The 20,072-nt window shown below is 42.0% G+C and overlaps 2 protein-coding genes across 2 annotated transcripts in view; both read right to left on the reverse strand.

Moving 5' to 3' along the window:
• Window positions 1-10,945, reverse strand: part of ptgfrnb (prostaglandin F2 receptor inhibitor b) — a 75,459-nt gene extending 64,514 nt beyond the window's left edge. Inside the window, exon 1 of the mRNA XM_071329971.1 lies at window positions 10,583-10,945. Within this exon, the coding sequence (XP_071186072.1) occupies window positions 10,583-10,622 (40 nt within the window). The 5' untranslated portion in view covers window positions 10,623-10,945. The remainder of the gene's footprint in view (window positions 1-10,582) is intronic.
• Window positions 10,946-16,122: 5,177 nt separating this feature from the next.
• Window positions 16,123-19,371, reverse strand: LOC139532419 (T-cell surface antigen CD2-like). The gene is made up of 5 exons (XM_071329972.1): window positions 19,213-19,371; window positions 17,613-17,891; window positions 17,283-17,528; window positions 16,900-17,058; window positions 16,123-16,766 (listed from the first exon to the last, which is right to left on the reverse strand). The coding sequence occupies exons 1-5, from the start codon at window positions 19,274-19,276 to the stop codon at window positions 16,468-16,470; spliced, it is 1,047 nt and encodes a 348-aa protein (XP_071186073.1). The 5' UTR covers window positions 19,277-19,371; the 3' UTR covers window positions 16,123-16,467.
• Window positions 19,372-20,072: the final 701 nt, after the last annotated feature.

Genomic DNA, 20,072 nt, shown 5'->3' on the forward strand with positions numbered 1-20,072 from the left:
GGCTTAAACCGCCTCAACGTTTTGATACCCGTGTAAATCTCACTAGGATAAGTCAAGTCAACATATTTTCATAAATCCACTCTACAAAAAGAATTATCTTCGCTTATATTTAGCCAATATTGATCAGAGTTACCTTGTCCTATGGATATCTACACAGTTATAAAATTGGCAAGGTGGTGTAAGCCTACACGAAACACAGACCTTATTTTAAGTGAATCTAAAAATATCCTATGGAATAAATGAAGGAACCGCTTTTCAGATTTTGCTAGGTGTCATGGGAATTATGACTCCCACTTTGGTCGTCAATTCTTACTATGCCCATTATTAAAATAGGATTTCCTGCATATAGAAATGACAGTTTTTGTTTTCAACATTCCTCACAGGTAACTTAAACTCTATTTTTATTCAAACAGTTGAGAGTATTTGTCTCCTATGCAGACTCTTCAGTATCATTGTCACTTCAGAGCTGTGTGTGTGTATGTATTATATTAAGTTAAAATAAAAGTGTTCATTGTTCATTCAGTATTGTTGCAATTGTCATTATTACAAAAATGTGTGTGTGTATGATATATATATATATATATATATATATATATATACACTGCTCAAAAAAATAAAGGGAACACTTAAACAACACAATGTAACTCCAAGTCAATCACACTTCTGTGAAATCAAACTGTCCACTTAGGAAGCAACACTGATTGACAATAAATGTCACATGCTGTTGTGCAAATGGAATAGACAACAGGTGGAAATTATAGGCAATTAGCAAGACACCCCCAATAAAGGAGTGGTTCTGCAGGTGGTGACCACAGACCGCTTCTCAGTTCCTATGCTTCCTGGCTGATGTTTTGGTCACTTTTGAATGCTGGCGGTGCTTTCACTCTAGTGGTAGCATGAGACGGAGTCTACAACCCACACAAGTGGCTCAGGTAGTGCATCTCATCCAGGATGGCACATCAATGCGAGCTGTGGCAAGAAGGTTTGCTGTGTCTGTCAGCGTAGTGTCCAGAGAATGGAGGCGCTACCAGGAGACAGGCCAGTACATCAGGAGACGTGGAGGAGGCCGTAGGAGGGCAACAACCAAGCAGCAGGACCGCTACCTCCGCCTTTATGCAAGGAGGAGCAGGAGGAGCACTGCCAGAGCCCTGCAAAATGACCTCCAGCAGGCCACAAATGTGCATGTGTCAGCATATGGTCTCACAAGGGGTCTGAGGATCTCATCTCGGTACCTAATGGCAGTCAGGCTACCTCTGGCGAGCACATGGAGGGCTGTGCGGTATCGGCTTTTTTTGTCCTCCAATAAATCGGTATCGGTATTGAAAAATCATAATCGGTCGACCTCTAATACAAAGTGGTCTGTGGTGAGACCTGATGGAGGACAATGGAGGTCTGAACGGCGAGGCATGTTCAATCCGCCGTCTGCATTGGCTGTGCAGTATTTACAGTATTTACTCTGCAGAAGTCATGCGGTTTGCCGAACAGCTGTTGTGAAGGACGTTGTCGTGGAAGTCAGTTTGTGTTCATACAGGACCTCCCTACCATCACAAACATTCACGTCAATACGGAGCCCTCCACATTCTTACAAAATTTGAAGGTTGGAGGTTGTGTCATTAATTAATTAACTGCCAGCAGCATACCACCCTGCATACCACTGCTGGCTTGCTTCTGAAGCTAAGCAGGGTTGGTCCTGGTCAGTCCCTGGATGGGAGACCAGGTGCTGCTGGAAGTGGTGTTGGAGGGCCAGTAGGAGGCACTCTTTCCTCTGGTCTAAACAAAGATCCCAATGCCCCAGGGCAGTGATTGGGGACACTGCTCTGTGTAGGGTGCCGTCTTTCGGATGGGACGTTAAACGGGTGTCCTGACTCTCTGAGGTCATTAAAGATCCCATGGCACTTATCGTAAGAGTAGGGGTGTTAACCCCGGTGTCCTGGCTAAATTCCCAATCTGGCCCTCAACCATCACGGTCACCTAATAATCCCCAGTTTACAATTGGCTCATTCATCCCCCTCCTCTCCCCTGTAACTATTCCCCAGGTTGTTGCTGCAAATGAGAACGTGTTCTCAGTCAACTTACCTGGTAAAATAACGGTAAAATAAAAATAAATAAAATAAAAATTAATTGACGTTTTTGCCGAGATCGTAGTCGCGCAATTTTATACTAAAGAAAAATATGAATGCAACAATTTAAAATTATTTACTGAGTTACAGTTCATAAGGAAATCAGTCAATTTAAATAAATGAATTAGAACCTAAAATATGGATTTCACATGACTGGGAATACAGATCTGCATCTGTTGTCATGGATCAGAAAACCAGACAGTATCTGGTGCGACCACCATTTAACACATGCAGTGCGACATCTCCTTCACATTGACTTGATCAGGCTGTTGATTGTGGCCTGTGGAATGTTGTCCCACTCCTCTTCAGAGGCTGTGCGAAGTTGCTGGATATTGGTGGGGACTGGAACACGCTGTCGTACACGTCGATCCAGAACATCCCAAACATGCTTAATGGGTGACACGTCTGTTGAGTATGCAGGCCATGGAAGAACTTGGACATTTTCAGCTTCCAGGAATTATGTACAGATCCTTGCGACATGACGCTGTGCATTGTACTGTTGAAACATGAGGTGATGGCAGCGGATGAATGGCACGACAATGGGCCTCTGGATCTCGTCACGTTCTCTGTGCATTCAAATTACCATCGATAAAATGCAATTGTGTTCATTGTCCGTAGCTTATGCCTGCCCACACCATAACCCCACCACCACAAGGCACTCGTCACAACATTGACATCAGCAAACCACTCACCCACACGATGCCATACAAAGTAGAGGTCGACCGATTAATCGAAATTGGTATTTTTATTTTTATTTTTTTTTACACCTTTAATCAATCTTTATTTAACTAGGCAAGTCAGTTAAGAACACATTCTTATTTTCAATGACGGCCTAGGAGGCAGAACGACAGATTTTTAACCTTGTCAGCTAGGGGGACCCAATCTTGCAACCTTACAGTTAACTAGTCCAATGCTCTAACACTGATTACATTGCACTCCACGAGGAGCCTGCCTGTGCCGCGAATGCAGTTGGCTAAGGTAAATTGCTAGCTAGCATTAAACTTATAAAAAACAATCAATCAATGACTGTCATTGCTCCAATATGTACTTAACCATAAACATCAATGCCTTTCTTAAAATCAATACACAAGTATATATTTTTAAACCTGCATATTTAGCTAAAAGAAATCCAGGTTAGCAGGCAATATTAACCAGGTGAAATGGTGTCATTTCTCTTGCGTTCATTGCACGCAGAGTCAGGGTATATGCAACAGTTTGGGCCGCCTGGCTCTTTGCGAACTAATTTGCCATAATTTTACGTAATTATGACAACATTGAAGGTTGTGCAATGTAACAGGAATATTTAGACTCATGGATGCCACCCGTTAGATAAAATACGGAACGGAATAAACGTTTTGCTTTCGAGGTGATAGTTTCCGTATTAGTCAAAGGTATACGGTTTAGAGAGAAATAGTCGACGCGTTATAATTCCTGTAATAACTTGCGGCTGAACTTGACAGGGGTTCCTTCGTTATGTTACCGTTCATGTCTTCCATAGAGAATGTCTTGATCTACTTCAAATAAGGTCTGTGTTTCGTGCAGGCTTAAACCGCCTCAACGTTTTGATACCCGTGTAAATCTCACTAGGATAAGTCAAGTCAACATATTTTCATAAATCCACTCTACAAAAAGAATTATCTTCGCTTATATTTAGCCAATATTGATCAGAGTTACCTTGTCCTATGGATATCTACACAGTTATAAAATTGGCAAGGTGGTGTAAGCCTACACGAAACACAGACCTTATTTTAAGTGAATCTAAAAATATCCTATGGAATAAATGAAGGAACCGCTTTTCAGATTTTGCTAGGTGTCATGGGAATTATGACTCCCACTTTGGTCGTCAATTCTTACTATGCCCATTATTAAAATAGGATTTCCTGCATATAGAAATGACAGTTTTTGTTTTCAACATTCCTCACAGGTAACTTAAACTCTATTTTTATTCAAACAGTTGAGAGTATTTGTCTCCTATGCAGACTCTTCAGTATCATTGTCACTTCAGAGCTGTGTGTGTGTATGTATTATATTAAGTTAAAATAAAAGTGTTCATTGTTCATTCAGTATTGTTGCAATTGTCATTATTACAAAAATGTGTGTGTGTATGATATATATATATATATATATATATATATATATACACTGCTCAAAAAAATAAAGGGAACACTTAAACAACACAATGTAACTCCAAGTCAATCACACTTCTGTGAAATCAAACTGTCCACTTAGGAAGCAACACTGATTGACAATAAATGTCACATGCTGTTGTGCAAATGGAATAGACAACAGGTGGAAATTATAGGCAATTAGCAAGACACCCCCAATAAAGGAGTGGTTCTGCAGGTGGTGACCACAGACCGCTTCTCAGTTCCTATGCTTCCTGGCTGATGTTTTGGTCACTTTTGAATGCTGGCGGTGCTTTCACTCTAGTGGTAGCATGAGACGGAGTCTACAACCCACACAAGTGGCTCAGGTAGTGCATCTCATCCAGGATGGCACATCAATGCGAGCTGTGGCAAGAAGGTTTGCTGTGTCTGTCAGCGTAGTGTCCAGAGAATGGAGGCGCTACCAGGAGACAGGCCAGTACATCAGGAGACGTGGAGGAGGCCGTAGGAGGGCAACAACCAAGCAGCAGGACCGCTACCTCCGCCTTTATGCAAGGAGGAGCAGGAGGAGCACTGCCAGAGCCCTGCAAAATGACCTCCAGCAGGCCACAAATGTGCATGTGTCAGCATATGGTCTCACAAGGGGTCTGAGGATCTCATCTCGGTACCTAATGGCAGTCAGGCTACCTCTGGCGAGCACATGGAGGGCTGTGCGGTATCGGCTTTTTTTGTCCTCCAATAAATCGGTATCGGTATTGAAAAATCATAATCGGTCGACCTCTAATACAAAGTGGTCTGTGGTGAGACCTGATGGAGGACAATGGAGGTCTGAACGGCGAGGCATGTTCAATCCGCCGTCTGCATTGGCTGTGCAGTATTTACAGTATTTACTCTGCAGAAGTCATGCGGTTTGCCGAACAGCTGTTGTGAAGGACGTTGTCGTGGAAGTCAGTTTGTGTTCATACAGGACCTCCCTACCATCACAAACATTCACGTCAATACGGAGCCCTCCACATTCTTACAAAATTTGAAGGTTGGAGGTTGTGTCATTAATTAATTAACTGCCAGCAGCATACCACCCTGCATACCACTGCTGGCTTGCTTCTGAAGCTAAGCAGGGTTGGTCCTGGTCAGTCCCTGGATGGGAGACCAGGTGCTGCTGGAAGTGGTGTTGGAGGGCCAGTAGGAGGCACTCTTTCCTCTGGTCTAAACAAAGATCCCAATGCCCCAGGGCAGTGATTGGGGACACTGCTCTGTGTAGGGTGCCGTCTTTCGGATGGGACGTTAAACGGGTGTCCTGACTCTCTGAGGTCATTAAAGATCCCATGGCACTTATCGTAAGAGTAGGGGTGTTAACCCCGGTGTCCTGGCTAAATTCCCAATCTGGCCCTCAACCATCACGGTCACCTAATAATCCCCAGTTTACAATTGGCTCATTCATCCCCCTCCTCTCCCCTGTAACTATTCCCCAGGTCGTTGCTGCAAATGAGAACGTGTTCTCAGTCAACTTACCTGGTAAAATAACGGTAAAATAAAAATAAATAAAATAAAAATTAATTGACGTTTTTGCCGAGATCGTAGTCGCGCAATTTTATACTAAAGAAAAATATGAATGCAACAATTTAAAATTATTTACTGAGTTACAGTTCATAAGGAAATCAGTCAATTTAAATAAATGAATTAGAACCTAAAATATGGATTTCACATGACTGGGAATACAGATCTGCATCTGTTGTCATGGATCAGAAAACCAGACAGTATCTGGTGCGACCACCATTTAACACATGCAGTGCGACATCTCCTTCACATTGACTTGATCAGGCTGTTGATTGTGGCCTGTGGAATGTTGTCCCACTCCTCTTCAGAGGCTGTGCGAAGTTGCTGGATATTGGTGGGGACTGGAACACGCTGTCGTACACGTCGATCCAGAACATCCCAAACATGCTTAATGGGTGACACGTCTGTTGAGTATGCAGGCCATGGAAGAACTTGGACATTTTCAGCTTCCAGGAATTATGTACAGATCCTTGCGACATGACGCTGTGCATTGTACTGTTGAAACATGAGGTGATGGCAGCGGATGAATGGCACGACAATGGGCCTCTGGATCTCGTCACGTTCTCTGTGCATTCAAATTACCATCGATAAAATGCAATTGTGTTCATTGTCCGTAGCTTATGCCTGCCCACACCATAACCCCACCACCACAAGGCACTCGTCACAACATTGACATCAGCAAACCACTCACCCACACGATGCCATACAAAGTAGAGGTCGACCGATTAATCGAAATTGGTATTTTTTTTTTTTTTTTTTTACACCTTTAATCAATCTTTATTTAACTAGGCAAGTCAGTTAAGAACACATTCTTATTTTCAATGACGGCCTAGGAGGCAGAACGACAGATTTTTAACCTTGTCAGCTAGGGGGACCCAATCTTGCAACCTTACAGTTAACTAGTCCAATGCTCTAACACTGATTACATTGCACTCCACGAGGAGCCTGCCTGTGCCGCGAATGCAGTTGGCTAAGGTAAATTGCTAGCTAGCATTAAACTTATAAAAAACAATCAATCAATGACTGTCATTGCTCCAATATGTACTTAACCATAAACATCAATGCCTTTCTTAAAATCAATACACAAGTATATATTTTTAAACCTGCATATTTAGCTAAAAGAAATCCAGGTTAGCAGGCAATATTAACCAGGTGAAATGGTGTCATTTCTCTTGCGTTCATTGCACGCAGAGTCAGGGTATATGCAACAGTTTGGGCCGCCTGGCTCTTTGCGAACTAATTTGCCATAATTTTACGTAATTATGACAACATTGAAGGTTGTGCAATGTAACAGGAATATTTAGACTCATGGATGCCACCCGTTAGATAAAATACGGAACGGAATAAACGTTTTGCTTTCGAGGTGATAGTTTCCGTATTAGTCAAAGGTATACGGTTTAGAGAGAAATAGTCGACGCGTTATAATTCCTGTAATAACTTGCGGCTGAACTTGACAGGGGTTCCTTCGTTATGTTACCGTTCATGTCTTCCATAGAGAATGTCTTGATCTACTTCAAATAAGGTCTGTGTTTCGTGCAGGCTTAAACCGCCTCAACGTTTTGATACCCGTGTAAATCTCACTAGGATAAGTCAAGTCAACATATTTTCATAAATCCACTCTACAAAAAGAATTATCTTCGCTTATATTTAGCCAATATTGATCAGAGTTACCTTGTCCTATGGATATCTACACAGTTATAAAATTGGCAAGGTGGTGTAAGCCTACACGAAACACAGACCTTATTTTAAGTGAATCTAAAAATATCCTATGGAATAAATGAAGGAACCGCTTTTCAGATTTTGCTAGGTGTCATGGGAATTATGACTCCCACTTTGGTCGTCAATTCTTACTATGCCCATTATTAAAATAGGATTTCCTGCATATAGAAATGACAGTTTTTGTTTTCAACATTCCTCACAGGTAACTTAAACTCTATTTTTATTCAAACAGTTGAGAGTATTTGTCTCCTATGCAGACTCTTCAGTATCATTGTCACTTCAGAGCTGTGTGTGTGTATGTATTATATTAAGTTAAAATAAAAGTGTTCATTGTTCATTCAGTATTGTTGCAATTGTCATTATTACAAAAATGTGTGTGTGTATGATATATATATATATATATATATATATATATACTGCTCAAAAAAATAAAGGGAACACTTAAACAACACAATGTAACTCCAAGTCAATCACACTTCTGTGAAATCAAACTGTCCACTTAGGAAGCAACACTGATTGACAATAAATGTCACATGCTGTTGTGCAAATGGAATAGACAACAGGTGGAAATTATAGGCAATTAGCAAGACACCCCCAATAAAGGAGTGGTTCTGCAGGTGGTGACCACAGACCGCTTCTCAGTTCCTATGCTTCCTGGCTGATGTTTTGGTCACTTTTGAATGCTGGCGGTGCTTTCACTCTAGTGGTAGCATGAGACGGAGTCTACAACCCACACAAGTGGCTCAGGTAGTGCATCTCATCCAGGATGGCACATCAATGCGAGCTGTGGCAAGAAGGTTTGCTGTGTCTGTCAGCGTAGTGTCCAGAGAATGGAGGCGCTACCAGGAGACAGGCCAGTACATCAGGAGACGTGGAGGAGGCCGTAGGAGGGCAACAACCAAGCAGCAGGACCGCTACCTCCGCCTTTATGCAAGGAGGAGCAGGAGGAGCACTGCCAGAGCCCTGCAAAATGACCTCCAGCAGGCCACAAATGTGCATGTGTCAGCATATGGTCTCACAAGGGGTCTGAGGATCTCATCTCGGTACCTAATGGCAGTCAGGCTACCTCTGGCGAGCACATGGAGGGCTGTGCGGTATCGGCTTTTTTTGTCCTCCAATAAATCGGTATCGGTATTGAAAAATCATAATCGGTCGACCTCTAATACAAAGTGGTCTGTGGTGAGACCTGATGGAGGACAATGGAGGTCTGAACGGCGAGGCATGTTCAATCCGCCGTCTGCATTGGCTGTGCAGTATTTACAGTATTTACTCTGCAGAAGTCATGCGGTTTGCCGAACAGCTGTTGTGAAGGACGTTGTCGTGGAAGTCAGTTTGTGTTCATACAGGACCTCCCTACCATCACAAACATTCACGTCAATACGGAGCCCTCCACATTCTTACAAAATTTGAAAGGCGCACAGCGATCTGGTACGGAGCTCAATTTGACCTCTGTGTGCCTACAGAGGCTTCATAATTGAGTCACACCATCCATACGGTGGCGCCGACCACATTTTCAGATCAAGCCGAAATTGGCTCTTATGGTAGAGAAATGAACATTAAATTATCTGGCAACAGCTCTGGTGGACATTCCTGCAGTCAGTATGACAATTACACGCTCCGTCAACATATGTGGCCCTATGTTGTGTGACAGAACGGCACATTTTAAAGTGGCCTTTTATTGTCTCTAGCACAAGGTGCACCTGTGTAATGATCATGCCGTTTTATCAGCTTCTTGATATACCACACCTGTCAGGTGGATGGATCATCTTGGCAAAGGAGAAACATCACTAACAGGGATGTAAACAAATTTGTGCACCAAATTTGGGAGAAAAGCTTTTTGTCTTAAGAAAAATTTCTGTGATCTTTTATTTCTGCTCATGAAACATGGGTCCAACACTTTACATGTCGCGTTTACATTTTTGTTCAGTGTACAACTAATCTAACTAAGCTGTTTGGTGCAGTATTTCAATTAAAATAAAGTGTATGAATACGAGTCATCTCGTTAAATGACAGACTTTCCTGCAGAATCCCTACTGTTGACCAGTCACCGAAGAAAGTGCGTAGACTCCGGCTTGCCTCAAGAAAATAACGTGTGCCCGAACAACCGAAAAAAAAGAATCGTTATAATATATGCACTAACTCTTCCGAACGGTTTCGGCTGGGAACCATGCGGACGCCTTTAAAGCCATCGGGAAGGGCGGAAGGGCACACACATCCCCTGCTCCAGGAATGCTGGAAACATGTTAACTGGAGACATTTGATAATCTCATAGTACCACAACAATTTTTAAAAACTCAGCCGCTCACACAAACACACTGGCACGGGAAAGCCCTGAGCGATGCAGAGTATACGTTGACAGACACACACTCCCCATCCTACACAATCTGACACACCGTTGTGATATAAAATGTGTCCGATCAACTAATCGAAAAGGATATTTCTTCCTTGATCACTGAGATATGATAACCAATGACTATAATAACAGGGATGTCCATCAGTGGTGGACAGTGCTCCATTCCAAGTTCAACTACATCAGTTCAATTTATCAAGGGGATCTATGCGAATTGGACCGCTACCCATCGCGTGTTATGGTGCCTCCTTGTAACTGGACCATTGTCAAGGCTTGTCAACTTAACTTTTAATTGATTTAATGACATCAATTATCTCGTTCGTTTTCCTTTGATTGAACAATTAAAAGTTTCGACCGGGATTTGAGGAGCTGATATGGAAAATTGCCACACACCCTCCCTCACCTGTGACCAACCACCGTAGCCTACATGTAACGATGAAGTTGGGCGTGGGAAAATCTATTCACATATTTAAAAACGGTTCGTTTTAGTAAAACGCACTGTTATGTGTAATTCATTTAGGAGAAACAGCATGATCAGTAAAAATCCGGTGATAATGTTGCCTTTAAATGAATTTGACTAATTGCTTTGTCAATGAAGATTCTTATCAGGTTAAGTGAAAACGTGCCCGCGTGTGCATGTCAATCTAATATTTCCCACTAAACGACAGCACACGCGTTATTATGACGATATTATCAGACCGTTTGACAACCCTTTTTCAAATATAACTTACCCATCGATAAAAACAAGAGTAGAAGAGAGAGATGTTCCATCCTGCAAATTCGCGTCTTTTTAACTCCCAGTTTGTTCCTTTGTCATTAAAATCCGCCACGGGTGAAAGGAGTCCTCTCGGACCTTCAGTTCAAAAACCCAACCACCGGCGACCTCTCAGAAATCCCCAAAATGCTGTCCACGAGAACCGATACTGGCGAGTAGACGTTCGGATATCCGTTAAATGGACGTGCGTGCAGTGAAAGTCCACTGGTCGCGACCGTGTACGCTCGCATAATTCATACTGAGTGTCGTTAATCAGTGTTTGGTTTTGGAACGGGAGAGGGAGGGAACAACGTTGCGGTGTCCGGAAGTCAGTTTTTGGAGGACGGGAGTAGCGTCGGGATTTTCACAGGTAGCTCTGGCCCAAGTCTCATCTCATGTGGTCTCACTAGTGGCTATTTAGAGCTGAATAATAGGCCTACAGAATATCATCATCGATACAGTATGTGTAACGTTAGCCTATTGAAGCCTATTGAAATGTTGCTCTCAGATCATTTCACATCTACAAGGGGCCACTAAGAGGTGTGTATAGTTTGTAGTTTTAAAGGGGAATTTAACTCAAAAACGATATTTTCATTAGTCCACTGTTGATACAGTCCTAAAATGCCTGGCATGTCAGCAGTCAAGTTGTCAAGATATTATACAAGGGTGGGTCTAATCCTGAATGCTGATTGGTTAAAACCGCATTCCAGCCGGTGTCCATTCCACAAGTTACCACAAGCTACATCTACGATGTTAAAGTGCCTTTTTACCCTGTTCCATCTGACTGTGCAATCCACTGTCTCATCAGCCCAGCCAGGCAATTTATAAACATGATCTCCACTATAACAAACATCTAGATATTATCTCACATTTCTTTTAGACTAACATTTAGTTATCAACAGCGGAGATTTGTATTTACCCTCCTGTCTGTCATTTGCAAAATTGTTTCAATGTTGAAATTTGATCTCCAGCTGTCGCATAGTAATGAACATGTTGGGATGAGACAGACAGGCAGGCACCTTTTTTCAGCCAGTCGAAATCATGAATCAGCATAATTTTTATGTATATTTCTATCGACTGGGTCACGTCCATAGGTACAGAACTAACAGACTTAATGGCTGGGTCACATCTCTGGCAACCAAACCAATAAAACGAACGACCAGCCGGCTTGGGTAGCAACCCTGGATTTATGTCGGGACTATATCTTGTGGATGGAAAGATGAAATAGTATGAATAAATTAATCAAAATATTTTTTTGTTGTAAAATATGTAAATCATTATTAGAATACGTTGTATAAAAGTGATAATGCCCTCAAAGCTGATGTTTGGATGAAATATTGGCATGCCTCATGATTTTTACCTTTATTTATCTAGGCAAGTCAGTTAAGAACAAATTCTTATTTACAATGACAGCCTACCGGGGAACAGTGGGTTAATTGCCTTGTTCAGGGGTAGAACAACAGATTTTTACTTTGTCAGCTTGGGGATTTGATCCAGCAACCTTTTGGTTACTGGCCCAACGCTCTAACCACTAGGCTACCTGCTGCCCCAAAACATGTATCAGAAGTGGGATGACAATATGGCTGGAGACACTTTTCTTCTTAAGTCCAATATCTTGAAAACTTGCCTGCTGACATGCAAAACATTTTGGGACCGTATCAACAGTGGACTAATGAAAAAAATACCAGAAGATAATTTTTGAGTGAAATTCCCCTTTAATGTCATATGCACAAGTACAGTGAAATGCCTTTCTTGCAAGCTCTAAACCACAAAATGCAGTAATCAATATCAATTTAGTATTAAAAATAACATAAGGTATACCAAAAACGCATGTGAAATAAGAACACGAGAAGTAAGTAAGCTATACAGTATACAGGGTCAGTTCCAATACCATATGTACAATGTGCAGGGATACTGGAATGATAGATGTAGATATGTATAGGGTAAGGTGACTAGGCATCAGGATATATGATAAACAGAGTAGCAGCAACGTATATGATGATTGTATGTCAGTGTGTGTGTAGAGTCAGTGTAAATGTGTGTGCATGTTTTGGGCTCCAGAGTGGTGCAGTGGTCTAAGGCACTGCATCTCAGTGCTAGAGGCGTCACTAGAGACCCTGGTTTGATTCCAGGCTGCATCACAACCGGCTGTGATCTGGAGTCCGATAATTGGCCCAGTGTTGTTTTGGCCGGGGAAGGCCATCATTGTAAATAAGAATTTGTTCTTAACTCACTTGCCTAGTTAAATACATATTTTTGTAAATGTTGTGTGAGTGAATGAATAGGGATTGGTGCTGGGGGTTGATTTGGGACTGGGTTGCAGAAGAACCTGACACCTCTGAAGACTGGCCACTGTATTTGCTGTAGGTATAGTTTACAAAGTCATGCTGTGTGAGGAAGGGCAAGGGTTAAAGTTCACGGCTGTCTCTCTCACACACACACACACACACACACACACACACACACACACACACACACACACACACACACACACACACACACACACACACACACACACACACATCAATGAGTATCAGGAAAGAGAGTGGGTGGACAGAAGGGCAGGTGAAAGGTCAGGGTTCATGACCCCTGGGGACTTGGGTTGAAGGGGGTGTCAGTGGTTGAATTGGACATGGGTGCAAGAGGCTGCATTATGATGCATTTATTTTTACCTGTGTGTGTGTGTGCGTGTGCGTGTGTATGGACGTGTTTAACTAACAAGAATAGTAAACAAACAAACAAATTTACCAACTGGGGACATTTTGTTGGTCCCCACAAGGTCAAATGCTATTTCTAGTGGGTTTAGGGTTAAGGTTAGATTTAGTGCGGAAGAGTACAGGATAGGTTTAGGGTTAGGGAAAATAGGATTTTGAATGTGACTGAATTGTTGGTTAGCTGTACAAGACTCTCTCTGTTTGTGTGTGTGGTTGTGTGCGTGTGTGTGTGTGCGTGCGTGCGTGCGTGCGCACATGTGGGTGTAAGTAAGCATTTCAATGTTAGTTGGCAGGTAGCCTAGTGGTTAGAGTGTTGGATTAATAAGCAAAAGGTTGCAAGATCAAATCCCTGAGCAGACAAGGTAAACATCTGTTGTTCTGCAGATAACCCACTGTTCCTAGGCTGTCATTGAAAATAAGAATTTGTTCTTAACTGATTTACCTAGTTTTAAAAAATGGAAGTCTACACCTGTTGTTTATGAAGCGTTAGGGTGTGTTTGTGGGTCTAAGTGTGTGTGTTGGGGACAGGTGCCCAAAGCCAAACAGTGAACGTATCGGATCACCGTCACCCAGACCTCTATTTATACTGGGCCATACAACAGAGTGACTGTTGCTCTTATCTTTCTGACCCATTTTCTCCTTACCGATTTTTAACATTGAATGCATGTGAATATCGTCTCTGTCTGAAGGCTGAAGCCTTAGTACCTCAGTGTGAATAACTGAAAGTGACTGACTGAACAATATTAACAACCCAGACAGGAAACTGAAGGTCCAACCACAGCCTTCTCACTTTGTTTTAGGCAGTAGGTCCAAGTTGCCTCTCAAACCTGATCTTAGGTCAGTTTTGTGTTTTCTCCCTAACGATTATGGCTATAGAATTTGGGGAGGGTAGGTTGATCTTAGATCTGTGCCTAAGGGCACATTGATTTAACCCAGAGACGGGAAGTGATTAGTTTAGGGGTCAGAGTTCAGACTGTCGAACATGGCTCTGAGTGATAAACCTGGGTTTACTGTAGCCTCAATGTGTATCAGGGATACAGCTATTTTCAACCTAGCTTCCTTTTCTGCTGAAAACCTGGATGTGGGAACTCCGTTCAGGCGTTTCTCTTACGCCTGCTACGTTCGGTTAACTTTATTGTGACTCCTGCCGGTCTGTCATCAAACTGGTTCCCAAATGTTTACTGGCTGTCCGTGACCCAGCCGTAGTCTTTCAGGAACATATTCAGATTTCTGTCAACTAACTAGTTTAAATGTGACCCAAAGGAAAATGTTAATGGTCCACAAGTAGGTCCCTGGCCCACCCACTTCCTCTATTACTGTTGAATAGTCATGCAAGCAGATTAAATGAACACGGAAGCAAAGCACCATCTAGGGTTTATATAGTGAACAGGCGTGTGATGGAGAGGTTTTTTCAAATCAAATGTTATTGGTCACATACACATGGTTGCAGATGTGAATGCGAGTGTAGTGAAATGCTTGTAAAACAAATGGGTGCAAAAACCTGTGTTAACAGTCGTGCAGTTCAGCATACACAAATGCGCACACACACACACACACAGCGTCACATCCCTCCCACACACACAGGAAAAGGAGGTAAGATGTGTGGAAGCGAGGGCTTCAGATAAGTGTTGCTTTCAGCATCTTTGCTCCCTGCATGCTATTGGTTGGTTGCGAAACCCACAGCCAAGAGGCCTCAGCGATGTAACAGGAAAACAAGAGATTACATGAGCGCTTTACTCAGAGGTGTGATGACAGAGAATGACTCAAATGCACAATGATGTGAATGGAAACATTTTCAGAACTATTGTTATCATCTTGCAATTGTTAGCTATCAGACCTGGGTTCAAATACATTTGCATTGTAATTATTTGTATTTGAAATACTTATTTCCTGTGTATTTAAGTATTTTCAAATAATGCTGCCCGAATCAACTAGATAATTTGAAAGTATTTCTATAAATAGAATACTATTTTAAACTATTTTCAAATACAAGCTGTCGTACACGTCGATCCAGAGCATCCCAACATGTTCAGTGGGTGACATGTCTGGTGAGTATGCAGGTCATGGAAGAACTGGGACATTTTCAGCTTCCAGGAGTTGTGTACAGATCCTTGCGACATGGGGCTGTGCATTATCATGCTGAAAGATGAGGTGGAGGCGGATGAATGGCAAGACAATGGGCCTCAGGATCTCATCTCGGTATCTCTGTGCATTCAAATTGCCATCGGTAAAATGCAGTTGTGTTCGTTGTCTGTAGCTTATGCCTGCCCATACCATAACCCCACCATGGGGCACTCTGTTCACAACGTTTGCGGTTGTGAGACCGGTTGGACGTACTGCCAAATTCAACTACGTTGGAGGTGGCTTATGGTAGAGAAATTAACATGAAATTATCTGGTAACAGCTCTGGTGGACATTCCCGCAGTCAGCATGCCAATTGCACGGTCCCTCAAAACATGAGACATCTGTGGCATTGTGTTGTGTGACAAAACTGCACATTTTAGAGTTACTTTGTATTGTCCCCAGCACAAGATGCACCTGTGTAAAGATCATGCTGTTTATTCATCTTGTTGATATGCCACATCTGTCTGGTGGATGGATTCTCTTGGCATAGGGGAAATGATCATTAACAGGGATTTAAACAGATTTGTGCACAATATTTGAGAGATAAAAGCTTTTTTTGCAAAAGGACAATTTCTGGGATCATTTATTTAATCATTGAAAGATGCCATACATTGCCTCAAAGCACAGCTTCATTATTAGCTTTGTGGTTGGCAATCACATAATTCAGTCAATGTGCCTGTAATTCTTTACTTTTTATTGACAACCACACAGACATCAAGTTAAGATCACTACTTCAAGAGGAGGTGGATAGATAGGTAGGCTACAACCTATGGATGATTTTGATTACCACTCAACTCAACATAAAAACAATGAAACAGAATTTTGAAAAGGCATTGGAAGAAAAACATTTAATTTATGTAAAAACTAGTGTAAAAATAATCTACATTCATTTGTACAATAGAACACTGTGTGGGTGTTTTTTCCTTCCTTTTCTATTCTTTAGATAACAACATTTTCAACATGTAGACTGCTGGAACTCCTTTCCTTGGATCAGAAAGTATATAGGCTAAACCTGTTTCCAAACTCATTGCCTGGGGGGGTGAGGGCCTTTCTTCCTGGGCTGGGGTAGTGGTGGGGGCTGCTCCTCATCATCATCCATTGGTGTCTGTGGAGGCCTCCCTCGAGCCTGGGCTCTGGGTTGGGGCTCTGCCTGGCCAGAGGTTCTGGCCGTGGGCCTGGGGCCGGTGGAACCAGGTGGGGCCCCACCGGGGGGTCTCTGCCTTTGCTTCTGGCCCTCTGGTTGAGAAGGATGCTTTGTCTGGCCCTCTGGGTGGTAAGGATGCTGGGTCTTGGTCAGGGGGGCTAGTCTCAACTCTCTTTCCTCTGTGAAGGAGAAGGAACAGATGAAATGAGGGAGGGAACAAAAGAAAGATACTGTAGATACCATAAATGTTTCTGTGCACAGAACACCAACACAATAGCCATAGACATTTGAGCTTTGGTCTGAAACGATTACCTTCAAAGTGCATCTGGCTCTTGCGTCGGCTGAGGCAACAGCACACCAAGGTGATGATGATGAGGAGGAGTACCAAGCCCCCTCCCCCGGCCAGGATGCCCACCATGGTCAGGAAGTCAAATCCAAACAGTAACTGAGGATCACCCGATTTTGAGACAGCTGAGAGGAGGGTGGGGGATGAGGGGTGGAGCAGAGGAGAGTCAAATTAGATGTTTTACTGTCTTTTTCTCTTTTTTATGTGGTGCTCCACCAATCTTAAATATTGGTCACTTTTTTCCTGAAAACAGAAGAAAAAGAGAGAGACAGAAGAAAACAGAGAGAAAGAGAAAGACAGAGAGATACACAAAGAGAATTGCAATTGAGCCCTTCAAAACATACTGTACCTTTGCATGTTGGTTTGATGATGCCACTTGTCTCCGTGCTGACCTCGTTGACTGCAGAGCAGGTGAAGGTGTCCCGCTCTTTCAGTTTTTTCAGATCGATGATAAAGGTTGTTTTTGTTTCCTCGTTTAAAGGCTGTCCGTTCTGGCTCCACTTGAAAGTCACTCCCTCAGTGTTGGTCAAGGTACAGGTAAAGGTGACTTCCTTAGCAGAACAGGTGAATTTCACTGAGGGCTTGGAGACCTTTTCTGGAGAGAAACAAAATGTCAGTGTCTCTAAAGGAGAGGATACGGTACTTGTATGGTTGGAAATAAAGAGAGAAAGAGGCTTACCCTTCATACACAGCCTGAAGGACTGTTCTTTGATGCTTGTCCCGTCGCTGTTGAACACCTCTGCTGTGTAAGGACCTTCGTTTGCCAACGCCAGGCCTTTGAGCTGGAGAGACCCATCATCTAAGATGTCCTCAGCCTTGCCTGGTTTGAACTTTCCATTCTTTCTTTTAAATATAACGTTGCCATTGTGTTTCCAGGTTATTTCTTTCGAACTCAAGTCAGTGTATTTCAGAGGGATGGTGAAGTCAGTTCCAGGTTGGAAATAATGATAGCATGAATCTGTGATAGAATAGAAGAAAAGAGATCAGAATAATTCTCTGTTGTTGCTGACGGTAACATACTTTTATTACATTTTGGGGTCAATAAAGAGTTAAAAAATGTGATCTAATTCAAATCTTATTATTGACATTTTTGGTCAAGCATTTATCTACAGTATAAATGACCAATTATGTATGCTACATTTCAAAGTAAAATAAGTTAATTTCAAGTACAACTGTCCATTGTTAGTTCCTCATCATTTGTCAGTTAGGCCAACTACCAGGCAAATATGCTCTAAAACAGGCCCGTAAAATAAAGTGTCACAATTTATACCAAGTGTTTTTAACTTGGATCAAATTCAAATAATGCTACTGTATGAAAAGACATGTTCAACTGGTTGGGTCAGCCACATGAACCCAGATGATTCTATTACAGCTTCCTGTTCTTGTGTACTGGGTGTTTGAAACAGAACATGTCTAAAACCACAACTTTCTGAAAGGCCACAGATACTAAAACAACAGGACCTCTTCAAATCAAATGGCCTATCTGGGGACAATATCATAGACACAGATGGTCAGATTAAGCCTTCTCCTTGAGTAAATAGGATATGAATCTTGGTCAAATGAACGATATCTTATACATTTATATATCAATGGTAATTGAAATCAAATAAATTACATTGGCATGGAAAAAAACACTTAAGTAAAGAAATAAGTATTGTACCACATAATGATCTTAAAATATCTAAATAGCATTTACAACATCCATACAAATCACTCTAATAATGAGATAAAATTGCGATATCAAAGATCGAATCCCCAAGCTGACAAGGTAAAAATCTGTCGTTCTGCCGCTGAACAAGGCAGTTAACCCACTGTTCCTAGGCCGTCATTGAAAATAAGAAGTTGTTCTTAACTGACTTGCCTAGTTAAATAAAGGTAAAATAAATAATGGACATTGTTACATTTACAAGATAACACGTATTAGAGGCACCACAGAAGAGACATTTTCAATGTAATTTTTCATGCCCACGTCGTTGTTCATTTTCTCCCTAACATTGCTCAAATCAATTGTGATCAAATGTAAAGGTTCAATAGCAATCCATGAATGTGACCATCAATAGGTAAGAGTTATTTATTTACCAGATTGACCCTATTTGATGATCATTTAAATGAAAAGCATGCTATTTAAAATCAATAGACATCCTCTTCTCAAATAACTGATCCAACAATTACTCATATTTTTTACAGTATAAAAAAACCCCGGACTAAACAAAACATCCTCAAAAACCAATCCAAAGGCTTCGGGGGGAGGGGGGGGGGTTAGAGGGAGAGGGTCTTACCTGCTGCTGAAAGAGAGAGAAATCCATGAAGGACAAGGAATGCCAGTGATAATGTACAGGCCATTGTGTAGTTACTACATGTACTGTGAGAAAAATGTACAGGTTTCTGTTTAGTAGTCAGACTCTTTCCTGGGTCTCACTGTGTGTGTGTGTCTCAGAAGAGGAAATGATCCAATCAGCAGGTCCTGTATGTATCTACTCCCTCAGCAGTGCAGAGATGTCATATCTTAAAATAAGCTTCAAACAAACTCTTCATCTTCTCATCAGTATCAACACAGGCATTTTCTCAGCCACGTCCTAAACACAACCTTTTTTAACAAAACGTTTAAAAAAAAATGTATTCATTGTGTGGCATTAAATGCCACACAACTCCATATTAGGACATTCTCATAAATGATGACAATTTCAACAAATGTACTTCTTTTTTTATTTACATTAGTCATATAACGTTGATTTATGATACTGGTTTCAGATCAGCTTTTCCTTTCTGAACCTAACTCTGGGTCATCGTTCAAAACTGACCCTGGGTCTGTACTTAGGAGTGGCAAGCTCATACACTGTAATCACTTACCAATTCCAAACTGAGCCCTATATACCTACTGGAGAGCACATCTGAAAGGATTGGACAAGTGAAAGCAACATGGCAGGATGTGTTGATACCTTTCCTTTCCTCAATCTACCAGAAGTATCCAGGGTAGGTGATTGGTCTTGAATTTGAATGGAGCAAGCCAGTGAACAACAGTTTTCATGGATTGTAGAACTATGCTGACATCTAGTGTTCAATAAAGTTAGTTGCATCACCTGCACTTGGGAAATTCCAATTGCCTTCCCCCCAAACTGCGAATTGTTGTACGTTTTTC

This window comes from Salvelinus alpinus, chromosome 10, assembly GCF_045679555.1.
Source record: "Salvelinus alpinus chromosome 10, SLU_Salpinus.1, whole genome shotgun sequence".
Taxonomy (NCBI): domain Eukaryota; kingdom Metazoa; phylum Chordata; class Actinopteri; order Salmoniformes; family Salmonidae; genus Salvelinus; species Salvelinus alpinus.

Excerpts from the sequence above, each read along its gene's own strand:
- LOC139532419 (XM_071329972.1), bottom strand. The coding sequence starts at position 19,276 with ATGGCCTGTACATTATCACTGGCATTCCTTGTCCTTCATGGATTTCTC. Across the intron at positions 17,529-17,612 it reads CTTCAGGCTGTGTATGAAGG|AAAAGGTCTCCAAGCCCTCA; the intron begins GTAAGCCTCTTT and ends GTTTCTCTCCAG. Across the intron at positions 17,059-17,282 it reads CATCAAACCAACATGCAAAG|CTGTCTCAAAATCGGGTGAT; the intron begins GTACAGTATGTT and ends CCCTCCTCTCAG.